General features: G+C 38.9%; 1 protein-coding gene across 7 annotated transcripts in view; it reads left to right on the top strand.

Moving 5' to 3' along the window:
* ptprfb (protein tyrosine phosphatase receptor type Fb) overlaps positions 1 to 18,459 on the top strand; it is a 191,476-nt gene that overhangs the window by 120,671 nt on the left and 52,346 nt on the right. For 4 of the 7 annotated variants that reach the window (XM_079875605.1, XM_079875604.1, XM_079875607.1 and 1 more), the window contains 6 exons: positions 2,453 to 2,722; positions 3,611 to 4,192; positions 5,001 to 5,134; positions 6,711 to 6,855; positions 8,618 to 8,923; positions 11,519 to 11,712. In XM_079875605.1, coding sequence (XP_079731731.1) covers positions 2,453 to 2,722; positions 3,611 to 4,192; positions 5,001 to 5,134; positions 6,711 to 6,855; positions 8,618 to 8,923; positions 11,519 to 11,712 — 1,631 coding nt within the window. The remainder of the gene's footprint in view (positions 1 to 2,452; positions 2,723 to 3,610; positions 4,193 to 5,000; positions 5,135 to 6,710; positions 6,856 to 8,617; positions 8,924 to 11,518; positions 11,713 to 18,459) is intronic. The other 3 variants (XM_079875609.1, XM_079875610.1, XM_079875608.1) reach the window with 1 other exon arrangement.

Genomic DNA, 18,459 nt, shown 5'->3' with positions numbered 1-18,459 from the left:
AAATATAATTTTTTAAACTTTATCAATGTCTTAACTGTCACTTTTGGTCAATTTAATGAATACTTTTAATTTTAGTAAAAAATAATAATAATAATGACCCCAGCTTTTAAATGGTATATTAAAATTGAGTAACGTTTGAGTAATTAAGCCATGTTCACACAGCAGCAAAATATGATTGTCAGTTTTGTTTTAGAGTGTTAAATATAGTTACATGCAAAGTTATAAACTAGATGGACAACCGCTTTCTATAACCAAACTTAGTCCCTTGAATTAATGTCTACCATTGACCTTTATCAATGTGATTGTGTTCCCTGTAGACATCATACATGCAGTGATAAATTGGTTAAATTTATGTTTAAGCAAATGTATTGCTTAAACAGGCCTGTATTTACCTTTAACATTTAACAACCTACAGTATGAGATATGGTGGAGTATATACGAATCTAACTTAAGTGTGTGTCTCTGTCTTTATTCAGTTTTCCATTGCATTTTCTAACCACCATGAAATTATACAAATGTTTTTCCCTGTTCTCTTGTCTCACATTTGTCTCTGTCTTTCAATTTCATCTCCTTCATATCACCTGGTCAAACTCTCACCTCATCACTTAGACCCTCGAGGAGGTTGGTTCTTTTCAATCTTAACCGCTTCTTGCAGACCTCAATCTGGATCCCTCTTTAATCAGAGACCCTTGTTATCAATCCCACTCCCTCTGCTATGCTGCCCTGCTATAAAACCTGTGTTATCAGGCTGAATGTGTTGTGTCAGATGACTTGCATGAGCCTGGAATAAAAGGGATAGCAGTTCAATGTTAATTAGTCCAAACTAGTTTTAATCGTTAAATTTGACAAACAATCACCTGTAATTATATTTTTAATTATTTAATTTATCTTTTTTTTTTGTCAGGTTTGAGTGTCCATTTTATCCCACAATGCATGTATGGTTTGACTCATGATAAAGGCTCCTGTAACCAACCTGTTCCCTGTTACCTGAAACATTATAATATAAATATCATCAGTGTTTATTTTGATAGTAATACACTTCTGTTGTATTACCCGCACCGAATTTCCATTCTTATCCTTCAAATCATCGTCACCGTATGTCCATTTCCACAGTTAGTGTCAGACTTCCAGGGAAATCAATAAAGTGAATATTTGTATTTCTTAGACATGCTACTGCCACTGTAATTTCTTTGCAACAGTGGACTTGGAGTACTTTGAATTTTACATAGCCTAATTCAAAGAAAAAATGCTCAAGAGTCTATCGTTTTTCCTTTACAATGCAAACATAATGAGGAGAATAACAAGCTTGGTCGCAGTGTCTATCTGAAAATAAAATGAGAGAACGAAGTCGAGAATCCAATTTCAGGAAGACCTGTGCAAAAACCAATTATTGCCTATGCCATTTCTCCATAGACAGACATGAGGCAGTGGGTCATTAACACAAATTGGAAGAGTCTGTTTAATGTGCTGTGGTTTTATACTCCTATTTTGAGAGAATAGGAGAGAAAAGTCTCTCCAGTTTGTGCTGCTTGTAAATAGTTCAGCATTAGTATCTACCACCATCTTTGATTCTGAGCAATACATTATAAAGAGTGAAATGCATTACTAGTATTTGCATGGATAAAAGAATATCCTTTGAAAATGTTAATGTTTTTCTTATGCTGATCCTTGTGGATTAGTTCCTCGTACACCAAGAGCCTCACGCATTCGAGTCCGTTTAGGTCAAGACTGGTTTGAATTCCGTTCAGCCCCCACATTGATAGTTCACTTCTCTCCTCCCCATCTCTGCACAGTGTCAGCAGGCTCCTTTTCGTCTCCATGGGAACCTCTTTTAATGTCAGGTTTATCTGCATATCTGAGGCTCACAAAGAGAGGGCCCTGCGAACAATACATCTCTCACAAGGTCTCAGACAGGTTCCCGAATCCAGGCAGGACTGAGCAACAACAGACCAGGGTCTCAGTGCCACCAGGCGATAAACTGACAGAGAAAACTCTACATCCTGCAATTTCTCAGCGAGGATGATTTTTTTTTTTCTTCAAATCCACAATTTAATAAAGCTCCCCTTTGGCATGAATTTTAATGTCTCACTCTATAAAAAATACCATTACGATGCCTTCTTCACCTTTCCTCCGGCATGTATTGGTTTATCGCCCCTTTCTGCACATATGTGTGAGCCATAGTATTGACTTCCTGCCTCCAGTTGTTAAGCTTCAGGCTTTAACAAATGGAAAAAGTGGCAGCCCGGCCTTTGAAGGGAATTTGTTTGACCTGTCAGCTCGACTTCATGTTAGTTTGTTCATGTTAGTGATATAGTCCTAGTATTTACACTAGAGATGTAGTAATCACAATAGATTTCCCCGTGTATGGTTTTTGTATTAAAAGTTGACATAAAAGTACTACAATATCACACATGCTGAGTCTCACACCACATTTTCTTCTTCGTTCCGGTAGTACGAAGAGTGCCTCCCCGTTTCTCCATCCCACCTACCAATCACGAGGTTATGCCAGGGGGCAGTGTCAACCTCACCTGTGTGGCAGTAGGTGCCCCCATGCCCTACGTCAAATGGATGGCTGGTGATGTGGAGCTCACCAAGGATGAGGAGATGCCCGTGGGGCGCAATGTCCTGGAGCTCAACAACATCCGTCAGTCGACCAACTACACATGCGTAGCTATCTCATCCCTCGGTATGATTGAGGCAACCGCACAAGTTTCTGTCAAAGGTAAGATCCTCAAATGACCGCTCTATCCTCTTGTGATTTTGCAGTAATAGCCTAGGTATGCTTCATTTTCCACGTTCTGCTCCTTCTTGCATCTTGTTGAGTGTGCAAGCCATTAAAAGTACACTTCATTGATGTGAGCCAGTACATCAGCAGACTGTGCTGATGCCGAAAATTACGTCAATTGGACTGTTTCCAAGACAAGGGAAGTGTACTTTCGGCTTTAGACCAAGAATGTGTATTAATAACATAAATAAGGTCCATTTAGTCGATTTTCTTAGGTTTAAAGATTATATAGACACTGTTATTTTACCCAAGACCCTGAATAGGTTGTCAGAGAACAGAAAAAGTTATTTTCTATCTGCAACCCCAAGGTTCTGACCAGCTGTATGGTACGCTTGGCAAATGCACACAAAGAAAAAACATGGACACTTGTTCTCTGTTGACTGAGCTTTAGGGACTTCCCGCGTTTTTACTGTGGGCTCTGAGAAAATGAAAGGCTTTAGATTATTCTAAGCATGTGTTTACCCAGACCAGATGTCTGGAGCTGTATCAGTGTGGCTGGTCCCACCAGACAACGGCGAGCCCTGCCAGACTTCGTTCCTCGTCATCGTGGCTGCCTCTATTGATTGCACTTTGCACTTCACCAATCAATATGGACTTGGAGAATGTCACCGACATTTATCTGGAGTCCAGCCACAAATCTTAAAGACACAATGATGAGGCGGCACGGTCTGCCTTTCTGTGAATAACCAGAATGCAGGCCTTTCTTCTTTCTCTCGCTGTCTTACATTGCACTTCTTTCTCTATTTTAGGAGTGTACCGTGTAGGCAGCTTAGCCTACATAAACTGTCATCCATTTAATTTCCTTTCTTATTGTCTACTCCTCAGCTCTCCCAAAGCCTCCTACATCTCTCATTGTGACGGAAACCACAGCTACGAGCGTTACCCTGACATGGGACTCTGGAAACCCTGAACCTGTGTCTTACTACATTATCCAGTACCGGGCCAAGACCTCGGACACCAACTTCCAAGAAGTGGACGGTGTGGCCACCACGCGTTACAGCATTGGTGGTCTCAGCCCTTATTCCGAGTATGAGTTCCGTGTAATGGCGGTCAACAACATTGGCCGTGGGCCACCCAGTGACCCGGTTGAGACGCGAACGGGTGAGCAGGCGCCTTCCTCCCCACCTCTGCACGTCCAGGCACGTATGCTGAGTGCCAGCACCATGTTGGTGCAGTGGGAACCGCCGGAGGAACCTAATGGTCAGATTAGAGGCTATCGAATCTACTACACATCTGACCTGGACGCTCCTCTCAGTGCCTGGCAGAAACACAACACGGACGACAGCCGTCTCACCACAATCTCGAGCCTGACCACCGACATTACCTATAGCCTGCGTGTCCTGGGCTTCACATCTGTAGGGGACGGGCCCCCATCTGATGTGTTGCAGGTCAAGACACAGCAAGGAGGTGAATTTTTGGGAATAGTGAATAATACATCAGTATTTATACATAGGGCTGGGTAAAAATCAATCATGATGTCACATGCAGTAACATATTGTATGAACAGTGTAGCGGTCCGATTCATGAACTCCATGAAATGACTCGCATTCCGATTCATGAACAACACATGACTCCGATTCATGAACTCCATGAAGTGACTCTCATGAACCAGTAATTTTTAGTTAATAAAAACATACAGGATGACAGGTATAGGCTGATTCACAAACAAATGACTCTCTCAAACCGGTTCTTTTTAATGAATCCAATCACACAGAACCAGTGTAGTCCGATTCATGAACAAATTACTCATTTGAACCATGTGTTTTTAAAGGATAATTCAAAAAGACTCTGTTAACATTTGAATCTGTCTGAGGAATTCTTCTAATAAACTCACTGAATCCTTCAGAGTGGTTGCTGAATCAGCATCAAGTTATCGTTACTTCTGGTTATGGAATATGTTGATTATATTACATAATGGATGGATTGGGCCCTGTTGTTAATATTTTCAGAATATAGCGAACTTGAAGGTTCATTGTTTAATTTACAAAAATAGCTAAGCTTTTCTTTTACAAGCAAAATTAGCATTGTTACTTGAATGCACTCAAATGAATCAGAATCAGAACAAAATCATAATTGAATTCAATTGGAGTCTAATTGAATCAGGAAATGTGTATCAATACCCAGCCCTACTTTGCATGTTTTATTTCATGTCAGTACCTTAAAAATACTTGTGTATCTGTTGTCGCTAACTTGTCTGTGTCTGTCTGATTTCAAGTTCCTGCTCAGCCATCCAGCTTTGAGGCTGAGGCGGAGTTGGATACGCGGATCCAGTTAACTTGGCTGTGGCCGGTCCAGGACCCCATTATTAAATATGAGCTGCTATATTGGGAGGATGACTCAGATAACAAGGTATCATGTCAGTGCTTGTTCCTTCCTGATTCATTCAGAATTACAAGCAGACCTGATATTGGTAGTCTACAGCTGTTGCTGTGGGCCAAGGATACAAATAAAAGATAGCCAAAATTGACATTTCACAAAATGACTGCAGGCAAAAGTCTGCAGTCAGTTGATAGAATTAGATTGTGCTTTTGGCTTCAAAAACAGAATGTACTTTTCAATGCTCAGCACTTGACAGTGCTTCTAACTGATGCCAGAATGGGCCATTTGGATCTGTTTTCTTGATGTCGGTTCATCAACATTGAGATCATATGTCTTATGCACACTCTCATCATGATAGCCATCAGTGTGTTTCCAGAAAGGAAGTCCAGAAAGGGCCATGTTTTTAGTGAACAACTTCTTTGTCCCCCATAATCTTAAAATGTTGAATAAACAATGAGAAAAAAAAAAAATATGTAGATTTATTAATTTAGCTGATGCTTACAGATGAGGATAAAATATGTGCCTACAATATTATCTGTTATGCTAAAAACACAAAAAAACATTGACAACTGCTTGTGCTCTGTCAGTTTCCATTTTTTTGTTGAACAACGTAAATTCACACTTTATGAAAACAGACCGAAATGAAAACCTTTATTCACTCAAAATCTCTCTCTTCCTGTGATTGAATCTGATACACACACACAACACGCATAGGTGGACTTCAGTGGGCGTGCTTATCACCATACAAGGAGAAGAGGACAGAGTTCTTATCATTAGTGCGGTAGATTAAATGTTTGAAAGTGAATTGGATTTGATGACTAAGTCTTCCTCGCCCACCTCACAATACATCCCACAGCCCCAGAACTAATGTGTTAGTCACAATGAAACAGAAGTAGCGAAAGATCTTTCATATTATGACGTACATATTAGTGAAACAGATTATTGAAAAGGAAAACAAAACTATGTTCTTAGTCATCGTTTGTTGATTGGAAAAGCTGTAGGTTACTTTTTTTCTTCATTTGAACAGTAAAGAAGATTTTTAGCTGAAACTGTAGTCCTTGGTGATTTATATAATGCAAGTCAATTGCTACTGTCACTTAAGAGTCGAAAAAAGACATATACAGACAAAACAAAATAAATATCCATGGCTCCTGGTGATACATTGAGGTCTTATGAAGCGAAACAATTGATCTGTGCAAGAAACTGAACGTTATTTTTACAACATTGTTACCTGTAATCCACAGCCTCTGCAAACTTACTTGTGCTTATCCTAGATGCTGCAACCTATGTGAAATAGATGCAGGACCACTTGCCAAAAGTAATAATTTTGTAAATAATGTTCAGTTTCTTGCACAGACCGATCTGTTTTTGGTGAACTGTCCCTTTCAGAGGATTAAACGATTAGAGAAGATTGGAACATTTTAGAGTTATACTTGAATTAAAAATTACAAGGTAAAAAAATTATATTAACATGCATGGATGAATTGTTCGCAATAACGTGCATTTAGAAAACAGAAAACAGAAATTTTATTCCAACTTTAAAATAAACCTGTGGAGTGTGGATAGGACACATAGATTGAAAGTGTTTTTGATGTTTCCTCTTCAGATCCACGTCACCTTCGACCCTGCCGGCTCATACGCTGTTGAAGGTTTGAAGCCGGACACTGTGTATAAATTCTCCCTGGCAGCCCGCTCCGAAATGGGGCTTGGGGTCTTCACTCAGCCCATCGAAGCCAAGACCGCCCAGTCCAGTGAGTACCCTATTTTATTGTCTTTATCACATCAACTAACCTAAACTTGTCCCTATGGGCAATCCAAAGGTCCTCTTTCCCCCTCCTTCCGCAAGCCTTTGTCTACAGTCTCCAGAATTAATTATCTTACACCTGTAAGCCAGGGAATACCTTTATTCATTGACAAGGGCGAAAGGTACGTTTGGTGTCTGCTTGTGCCTTTGTCATCATTATTTTGGCTTATAGGCTATTAATGTGATTTGTTATTGCTGCAATGTTAAAAGCCAGAGCAGTGAAGCCTGCTTGAGAAAAGGAGATGAAACACTGCATTTGTGCTAAATTTAACACTGACTCTCACCTCTGCTCGTGTATAACCCAACCTCTCTCACTTGCACCCACGTATCAAAAGACAATGTTCAGAGAGTATATACTACAAGATTTACATTCATATCAGAGTACTCCCTTTCCCCTTGAGTCCCTCACAGCCTCGTGTTCTTCTCGAGACCGGTCTATCACCTCCTCCAGGACTCAAAAGACCCTTTGATCTCTTGAGTTTTTTTTTTGTCAGGACCCCCGGAAAAATGATTTAAAAACGTACAATCTGTCAACGTGTTCAGCTACGGCTGCAGTATTTTTGTCACCTTCTGCAGCATCATGCGTTTGTAGTGGCTCTCCCACTGTTGTCAGATTAAGGACCGCCTGATGCGAGACGCCTCATGCTCAATCCCACCGTGGATGCCAAGAATGGTGTGACATCACCAAACTTCCCCTCCTGTTCTCTGCTCTGGTTGTTAACAAAGGAATGCAAGCATGTTAAAATATCCCAGCGTTCTTCCTCTCTGCCATCTCTCCTTACTTCCTTAGTTACTTATTGTTTTGTTTTGTTTTTTATCATGCAGTTATGTTTATCATATGCTGTAGAGATGCATGAACGGATGCCCTTTAGCTTTTTTTGATTGTTGTAAATTGTTGTTGTGCTGTTGTAGTGACTTTTTTTTTATGCCTCTGGACTGTGTTGTGTTGAACAAGAACATTTAATTTGGTAGCTTACCTGATCTCTGTTCGTCACAGGCTTAATTAAATATGCCGTGCTGGTGCTGCGCTTATCTCAGACACTCAGAAGTGGCACAGAGCCTGCCAAAAGATGCTAACAGCATGGTCGAGTACGCTCCCGGACACGTCAGCTGCCACACTCTCTGACACTTGGATCTCTGACAAACGGGGGGCTGTTGTCTCCCAGCCAATAGGCTGACTGAGAATGTGTGAATGCCTGTTAAAACACAAACCGATGGCCTTTCCCCTGCCTGTCAACACCAAACAGAGTAGTAGTAAACGGCTGCGACTTACTGATCACTTAGACCAGAGTGAGAAATTAACACACGCCACCAGCCAAAATAGTGTATTTGTCGTAATTGCAGGTCAGTTTTGCATTGTGTTCTAACAACAGCACACTCTTGCTGGTGAGGCGCATTTGATTGGCTGTAATATCCCACCGCTTTGATGTAGCATCATTTGCAGATTTTCCCTCATGAAATCAAAGCAAAGTAAAAAAAAAAATACATGAATACATGAATTTGATTTAACCAAGCTTGACCTCAATTTTAAAACCAAAATGGCTTTGAAAACACAACATCAGTGTATAGTTCTAATTTGATATTAGACAAAAATATGAAACAAAGACGTTCTCAATTCTTGTCCCAACCTCTCAGTCCAGAAGCGAGCTTGTTTTGAGTTGTTTAATTTTTGCTTGATGCCCTCCCCATTGCCTTGCCCCCTCCCGCAGCCCCCTCTGCCCCCCCTCAAGACGTGCACCTGCTCAGCCTGAGCTCCACCAGCATCAAGGTGAGTTGGGTGGCGCCGCCGGCTGCTAGTCGCCACGGCGCTATCGTGCGCTACACAGTCAGCTACCAGGCGGTGAACAATGAAGACTCGGAGCGCCACGAGGTGAAGGACATCGGAGCGGATGCTTCCAGCTATGTGCTGGATGGGCTGGAGAAGTGGACGGAGTATCAGGTGTGGGTGAGAGCACACACCGATGTGGGCCCCGGCCCAGAGAGCACAGCTGTGCGTATACGTACCAATGAGGACGGTAGGTCTGAAGTCTCCTATGTGGACAACTACTAATGCTGGGCTATTGCTGGCTTCTACCTTTCTGTTCTCTTTTTGTCTGACGAATTACTTCTTTTAAGCATGGATAACAATTATTCCTATTCAGGGTTATGAACAATATCATCTGTGACATTTGCTATAGATTCCACAGTATGCTTGTGACTTTCTTGTTTGTCAGACTTTTCTAATTAAAATGTTGTGGTAAGATTCTTTAAATAATGCCTCACCTTGAACAAACCTAGACCTGAAAGCTTGGTCTTCTCCTTAAAAGTAGTGACTGGAGCATTTTGTTTTAATTATAATTGGAACAACTTAATAAGTGAGGAGGGAGCAATATCACAGAGACATCCTCTTAAAGCACCATAAAATCAGGGGGCCTCTACCCATGGTTCATAGCTCAGAGTTATCTTATCATTGAAGCATGGACTAATTGTCCTACTCTTTAATAAAACAACTGACACAGCTTTCCAGGAAGTCCAGCTGTTAGCTAACCACATTGCCTAGACCAGGGGTTTTCAAACTGGGTTTCAGGGACCCCAGAGCCACTGCAAAGAAATCAGAGGAAAAATAATTACAAAATGCATGTTTAACAATTGAAATTACAAGCTAAATATGCATATAGTTTTGTTCAAAAATCGTTATAATAATGAATAAAAAACAACTATGCATACCGTTCAACAGTTTGGGGTCAGTAAGATTTTATTTACTACTTTTATTCAGCAAGGATGCATTCAATTGATTAAAAGTGACCGTAAAATCACGGTCACGGTTTTCACAAAAACATTAAGCAGCACAACTGTTTTCAACTTTGATAATAATAATATTAAATGTTTCTTGAGCAGCAAATCAACATATTAGAGTGATTTCTGAAGGATCATGTGACATTGAGGACTGGAGTAATGATGCTCAAAATTTAGCTTTGCCATCATAGCAGAAAATGACATTTTAAAAAGTATTAAAGTAAAAAAATGTTATTTTAAATTGCAATAATATTTCACGATATAATTGTTTTTACTGTTTCTGATCAAATAAATGCAGCTTTGTTGAGCATAGGAGACACAACAAAAACGGATTTTTTTACTTACCGAACACAACCTTTTGAACGGTGTATATTTTTATATATTTTAACATAAAAATATTATTTTAATAATTTGTTTTGGCTTTAGTTCAATTATAAAATTAAAGCCAGTAATTTAAACAACATTTTGTTCTGCATATGCTATCATATCGTGCTTATTATTTTTCTGTCCTAGACATGGCATGCAGTCACAGACATCAGCCCTCAAAGCAGTTACTCACTCTTACTCACAGTCTGTCCTTCCTCTGTTGTGCTACAGAAAGTTTTACATGTACTTTATGATTGCACAAGGTACAGGCTATTACACGTGTGACTTCAGACAATCCCTGAGTGCTTCTGATAAAGTTTTTAGAAGTGTAGGCTAAAGAGAAAAGCTTATTAAACGTAGGAGAGCAGTATAAGACCGGATGTGCTCATTGCATGGTCCTTTACAAGACAACATGCGCTTTGTCTCTAAAGTTGCGTTTACACTGGCGCAAAAAAGTTCGATTTTTAACTCGCATCTGACATGTTGCACATGTATAAACACAAGATACAAATTTTTTCATATCCGTTCTGAGCTTTTTCTAAATGTGGTTTTAAATCAGATGTATATCTGGACCTACGTCTAAACGCTTATATCCGATTCCCCTTGGAATTCCAAGCCACCACAAGGCAAGGATGATGCGTTTGCCCACAAAGATAGCTTCTTAATGTCAATAATCATGGCCACACAACGTGAATTATATAAATAAATTTAGTACGGCCATTCAAAACCCGAGGGTCAACCATGCTGCGTAGTAAAGCGATCTCCAACAGAATAATTTTGGGTGGGGATTAATGTAAACCGAAATCGGATACGTGTCTAAAGTGAATGTAAACAAGCGGGACAAAAACTTGATTATGGTCAAAAGATCAGATCTGTGCATTAAGACTTGCAGTGTAAACGCAGCCTAAATAACAGGATTTAAAATGAAAAATCTTAATTATTCCAAACTTGACCAATAGTATATCTTTTTCATCAATATCTCTAGTTATCTTTTTCCCTTTTTCCTCTTTCTCACTTCTCATTCTTCATTCCTCTCATTCTCCTACCCTCCTGTCTTAGACCACCTTCTGCTCTATTGTCACATCCTTATATATTGGTCCTGGGATCACCCTTAGAAATGATGCCATGCTTTTCCCTAATCTGGTCGTCATGAATTAAATCAGCTGAGCAGCATTTCAGCACATCCTCATCAGATAATTAATTGTCCTTCATCACCTCCTGCTAATCTTTTAGCAGTTCTTATTTTTATCAGATTTTTTACACTTTCTTCTGGACCCTTGAATTGTTGAGAATAATCTTCTCACTGAAGCCACATTAGCTTTTTTACCGATATGATAAATGTTCCTTGACTGACAAATATTTTAATACCTCTCCTTACCCAAACTCCTTACCGCAACTCATTAGCACTTATTAGAGTGTTTCAGCTCAAACACAATCCTAAAAGTTTAAATGTAACTGTCCCCCTTTAGTGCCAGGAGCCCCACCACGGAAAGTCGAAGTGGAGGCTGTGAACTCCACAGCTATTCGCGTGACATGGAAGCCACCACTCTCTGGGAAGCAGCACGGCCAGATCCGGGGATACCAGGTCATACACTCCCGCCTGGAGAACGGGGAGCCACGCGGACAGCCTATTATAATGGACATCGCTCTGCCAGAAGCACAGGTACTACCTGCTTATTACTTATTGGCATACTTCACTGTTTGTACTGTGAGCTGGATGCCATTGTTAGGGCTAGGTTGGGATCTGCTCCAAACCTTAGTGATCCTATCCTAAATCGGAACTCTTAAGTGACTTATTTGAAAATCTTTACTTGGAGACTCAACTAAACCTCACAATTGATTAGAATTGAGTTTGGTGTTAGCATGCTGCTAAGCTATTGATCTGTTTTTTTATTATTAAAATATTGTTTATTATGACCTTTCTTTCAGTTAATGTCTATCATTTGAAAAAGATATATAAATATATTAAATGATTTATAAAAAAAAAAAAAGTACTTTAGTAGTTAGTTTAATACTAATTTGTTGTTTTTTTAGTACAATTCTTTTAATATTTTATTTTATTTCAGTTACCGAAAATGATTTTTTAGTAGTTTTTGTTGTTTTTTGGCTACATAATTGTCTTGTTTTGAACAGCCTCTGGGTTGGTTAGTGTGTCTTAAATGCCCTTAAAAAATGCTGTCTAGGTAGGCAACTCAGTAGGGTTTGGAACAGAATCTTTGTCTTCTGTGTTTTCAGGATACATGTCTACACATCTAATTCCACATGAAAACTTTTTTGAGCCTTGAGTGTTATGTAAATTGATGTTAAATATTTCACAGATCCACACTATTGGTGGCCTTTCAAGAATTCAGCTCTTTGTAAATCCTAACATTAATACATATGCCCTGCCTTGTTACTCTGTATTTTTTTTTTTTGTTTCACTCATGGTGCATTAATATAAGGAGATTTAAAACTGCCTGAAGAAACGTGGGTGCACTGAGATGGAAGAAAGATAGTAATCCTTAGGAGGGATTTAGAAATCCACGAATATCTTTAAGTAGACACTTTTTCGAGGATATAGAGATTCAGACTGGGGGCATTTAAATGCTTCTGCTCTTGAATTGTTAGCTGAGAATTAACTTGCGTAGTCGTGTGTTTTTCTGCACTTTCCCTGCCCCCCCAAACAAGAGATTCTCATTTACCTGTGTAAGCATTCCCTCTTACCGAGCTAGTGGGATAAAGACTGTAACAAAAGATGTCTATGGACCACTGTGGGCTTTAATGGTTTTTAGCAAATGGGCAGGTGACAGAGGTTTTTCTGGTGCATTAAAAAGTTTATTTCTCATTTGCATAAGTACATACCCAAGTGAAGAAGTGCATGAGACGCCAATGTATCACCTCGCACATTAGCGCTCAATCCACCTCCTAGAACTGGCAAGTTTTCTGTGCTGCCGTTAATTAATTCCAGCCTATAGTATTAGGGATGCACAATATATTGGTACTATATTGGTTATTGCCTAATATATATATATATATATATATATATATATATATATATATATATATATATATATATATATATATATATATATATATATAATATATATATATATATATATATATATATATATATATATATATATATATATATATATATATATATATATATATATATATATATATATATATATATTAATAATATATATATATATATATATATATATATATATATATATTAATATTATTATTATTATTATTTTATTATTATTATTAATTGTGCATGCTAATATCTGCTATATTTTGTATAAAAAATGTATTAATTTTATTTTCATTATTTATAATTATCTTTGTTGTCATGTAACACTTGAAAATCTTTAAAAACACTAATTTAATTGAGAAGTTATATGCATTTTATATTTTACACTAATTTAATTGGGAAAAAAATGTAATCATTAAAATTACACTTCAGCTAATCTCACAATGATTATTCATTTTCACATTGTACATTATAATGTTGTCGTGCCTAAATTCACTTCTCAGTATTTAAAACTGATTAGGCTTTTTTTATTATTATTCATCTAGACAAAGTAGCACAGAATTTTAATATCTGCCATTTTTCAGTTTTCGACCATAATATCCTAATATCCAAGAATTGTAATATCAGTGCATTTTTAAACGTTAGGCTATATTCTATAAAATCCCTCACTCAGAGCTTGTAGTTGTCTTTGTGACCTTCGCCTCTCTGGTTTGTGGTGCTGTTGTTGTTTTGTCTGTTCAGAGTCTCTAGTCCATAACACCTCAACAAGTCATAACTTGTAAACTTTGTTTAATGGCACAAGGTCAGCTGTTCTAAATATTTTGGACAGCTTACAAGACACATTTGTTGTGAATTTTTTCTATTTTTTGTAAAATCTAGTTTCTATCAGTGACAAAAAACAACAGACAGGTTTTGTTTACAGTGTGTGTCAGATGAACTGCTGTTGACCTCTTTGTTCTCACAACACAAAAACACCTGCGCTTGCCTCTCCCTCTTTGGCAAACAATCCACCATAACATCTGAAGCATTGAGTCATTTACTGCGAACTGTGATGGTTTGTCCCAGGACGTGACTCATTCGCCTTCATTTTTACAGAAAGAAAAAAAGCATTAAAACATTTGCAACACTTGCTGAGACTCATTTGTAAATATCAGATTTCTCAGACACAAAGATCCATACAAGCCTGTTTACTTTCACCTTGGGTCTCTTTTTTTCTCTCAGACATTGAAGATGTATCATACGACTCCGGTTACGTTCATGTCTACATCTTTCTTCATTCTTTGACTCTTACTCAGCAAAAAATAGCATGTGTTATTGCTTTGCTCTCTGGGATGTAACTGGCCAAGGAGAACGAGTGAAGAAGGGAGAAAACATGTCGGAGAAGTGATGAAAATCCATTGTGTATTGTGTAACACTAATGGTGTGGCAGGGTGGTTGCCGAGCTGTTTTGATAAATGGCTTGTAGTGCGTTTTTGTCTTGACAAAAAGACCCGGATTTCTCAAGACATCCATTTTTGTTCTTCTGGGGGTTGCCCATTTTTAATATGTGCTGTTTCTCTACCACCTTCAGAGACTCTCTGACTCTAAGAGCATGGGCTTCTGCATGGATGGGCTCCTAAAACATCTCAGAGGAGAGCAAGAACATGTGTAATGTTTTTCATTTGCTCTTAGTGTACATTACTGAACCAATCTAAACCATAATGGCCGAGCCACCAATTAACAATAACACTTGTGAGTTACTAAATGACTAGCTACCTTCACAACACCCACTCTCATTTGGTATGTCGTAACATTGTAGTTGCAGATTTTTTTATTGAATGATTTTATCTAACACCTCAATATGAAACGAAATATACGTATTTTACTTTATAATGTGATATATTTATGGAACTGGACTGAAGCATAACTGCAATTTTTGAGGAGACTTTTCCAGTATCCCAACAGTTACTTTTCTTTTTTTTAATCATCCTTATTTGTAATTTTTGCCATTATTTATAATGCATAAATTATAGCCATTAACTATAACTTATAAAGTCATAATGAAACGGAAGTTCTTTCAATATTACAGCAGAGCTTCCAGTCAAGAAACGGGCACGGTTTAAGCCGACTAAATGATTGGGGAAGTCTGCCATACGTCACCAGAGAGTCTCGTTTCATAAAGATCAAGTTGTGACATTTTTATGAAAAATCACAATGCCGAATAAAGAAATGTATACTTGGATGAAATGTTTTCAGTAAGATGCATTTAGAAAACACATAGTAAATTTCCATTTCACACTGACTTTAACTATTGGTAAGGTTTTATAAAGGCTGTATTACAATTAGCCTAAAAATGCTTTAGTAGCTTTTTGGCTGTTGGTTAGCATTTACAAATACCCCACCTAAGTTATTACATTTTTATTAAAGGTTATGCTCTGATGTACTGTGCACAAGTAGATGTGTAACGTAAATTGAAAACTTGAAAGTAATTTCACATTGATTCCAAGTTCATATCAAGACACTGTCACAATCTGATCCCAATATTTGTCTCACTCAGAGCAACTTGAGAAGCCTCTCTCTCATCTGTCTCCCCGGCGTCAGCTGAAAAGCCGGGAAACCAGTGAGCACTTGTTTGTCCGTGGGTGGGTTAAATGCATTTTCTTTTCAAAGAAGGCCAGACTAGAAACCCACACACTACCCTCAGTCTAAATTTAACTGAGAGATTGAGTTAATTGATCCATTCCAGTGTGCCACGAGAGCCGAGCAAGTGGCCGTTAGAGAGGCCTGTCAACCTTTCCATGAAGAATCTCCGACAAATCTGCACGAGAGCCCCTACAATTACAACTGTCACTCTTCTGCGCTGTATGGGTAGGATCCTGTTGCATCAGTTGTGGATGTTAGATAGAAGAGGGAATTAGGAAATGACAGATGTAGCAAGAGATCGGAGCTGTGGGTGGTGCAGCTTTTAGAGAACGAGGACCTGAGCGGGTAGCCAAAATAGAGGGTTTGAGCCCAATAAAGTGGGATTTATAAACTACCACCATCTTGTCATTGGGTCTTGGGTGTCCCAAGACAAGGGTGACCTGCTCCTTGGGGGCCAACGTCCTGCAGAGTTTAGCTCCAACTTGCCTGGAAGTTTCTAGTATGCCTGAAGACCTTAATTAGTTGGTTCAGGTGTTTTTAATTGGGGTTGTTAGGAGGTGGTGCAATTGTCATGTGAGTACGGTTGTCGCTTATATCATCTCAAATCAACTCGCTTTGAAAGTGAATGACTTCCGATCACTTTGTATCTGCAAAAATTGCTGTCACGTGAAATACTCTATAAGACTCTGCGAGCATCTGCTTTATGAGTAAAGTGAATGTTAGATTCATACAGCACCAATTCTGAAAAAAATCACTCTTTCCTCATTGGCCAGATGAAGGAGAGAGAGGAGAGCCCTTTATTTCCCATGATTAATATCAGCACCATCTTTGCCTTTCATCTCAACAGGCTCTATCTGACAAACGCAGACATCCATTACTATTTTAATATCCCGTCTGAAAATTGCCGTATTTGGCTCCAGCTGAAGATTCCTATCAGTTCTGACCTGTTTTTTCTGCTCTCTGAAGCATTTTAATAAACTAGGCTAATTTATTCATCTAGCATTCAAAGAGAATGATTCAGAGGAGATCATTTTGGGAAAGCAAAGGCCTGTACGCTTAACAGAGGCTAAAGTGCCACGTGGAAAACAACCACCCATTAAGAAAGCAGATAAGCGGAAAAAATGTCTCATTAACTTGAGCTTAAAGAGGTTTGTTTGTGTTTATTTAAGTGTACGTTTCTTGTGTCGGCGCTGAGGTGGGATGTTGTTGTTTGAGTGTAGAGCAGACCGAAGCAACTGTGGTGGCTTTTCCGTCCCCTTTTAGATGCTGTTGCGTATGTGCTAAGTGCACGTTGGTACTCTATCTACGCTGCAGCACTGTGCACGATTAATTGGACAGTTTAAATCAGCGGTTTAGAAGGAGTCCTTTGAGGCGGAAGTGAATGCAGTGAAACGTCGATGACTAAATGATTGAAGTACAACTCTTATGTGCAGATCTGAAGGGTTAGAAGCACTCTCCGTCCCATTATATCTGATCAATGTTTCAGCCTCCACACTTTCTACTCAACTTATCAGCATGACTTCAGCTCCTCGCTGAGAAAGGTAATGACGGGCGGTCAGGCCTCCAGGCAGTTGTGCCCTGGGTAAAGTCATTGTTACTGGACTTTTAGGAAGGCATGCCCTGGGCAAAGCCAGTGGATTCTCGTGTGCTGTCAGGTGCTTTTAAAATCGTCCATGAGACTCCCACCTCTGAGCAGCCGGCGGGCTAACAAGACGCCACATATGCCAGACGCTACCCTATAGGATCGGCCGTGTGAGGTCTGTGTGTGGGAAGCGGTGTGTTAGGGAAACAGACTGAAATATTGGCCTCCATCTAGTGTGCTAATGGTACTGTTATGCAATATATACACAGATCTAGATCAGCTCCATCATGAGAAGCAATTGTAGGATATGGATGAATGTTTGCAGACTGATCTAATGTAGAAAATTACAGTGTGGGGGTCTGCACACTGATACTGTGACGTGCTTCACTGCACTTTGCAGATTCTCGGCTAGAAAGGAGCAATTTCTTTTTTCTTCCCGAAGAGGAATATCAACTGCGGTTGAGTTGGCTCCATGCTGGCTTCTCGGTCCAGGGAAGATTTGATGCATGTGTGTGCGCCTTTTGTTGAGGGTTCAGTAAGAGAAAAGCAACGGTTGTGGGTGCTCACTGTCAGTAAAGTTTGATGTCACCTAGCTCAGCTGGCAGTGTGATGGAGGTAATGGGATTTCATGCTGAACACCACCAGAAGACTCGCACCAAAAAATAGGCTTTTAATCTGTATGGGATTCACTTACAGTCAAAGATAAAAAGTTCTTTAAAATAAAAACGTTTTAGAAATGTTCATTTTCTTGTCTCTCTTGGGGAAAATGTAAGGAATTTACTCTAATCAATATTCGTCCGAATACATCAATGCTGTGGTACCGGTATCTGCCAGCAGGGGCCAAAACGTGTGTAAATGTAAAATGTGGCTTTTTTGTGCAACACAAATGTGTCGGTGAGATAAAATTAGTGATGTACAACATTAAAATTTTGGCAGGAACCGATAAGATGAAGATTACTTTAAAGTTATGACTGATAATTGGCAGATTTAAAATTGTAATTAGTTTTTCCAAATAAAATAAAAAACAAATGCTTTAAGTAAAAATAGAGGATTTCAGCTGCACAATTAAATGTATAATATCAACTGATACTGATAAATTAAATCATCTAATCCGAAAACTGACCAATATTTTGTGCATCCTTAGATAAAATTAACACAATTGCTTAAATTATACGTTACATGTAACAAGG

The sequence above is a fragment of the Squalius cephalus genome, assembly GCF_949319135.1.
Source record: "Squalius cephalus genome assembly, chromosome: 7".
In the NCBI taxonomy this organism is placed as follows: Eukaryota; Metazoa; Chordata; class Actinopteri; order Cypriniformes; family Leuciscidae; genus Squalius; species Squalius cephalus.
Note: the sequence above shows the minus strand (reverse complement) of the source record. Positions and strands in the feature narration are given on the sequence as shown.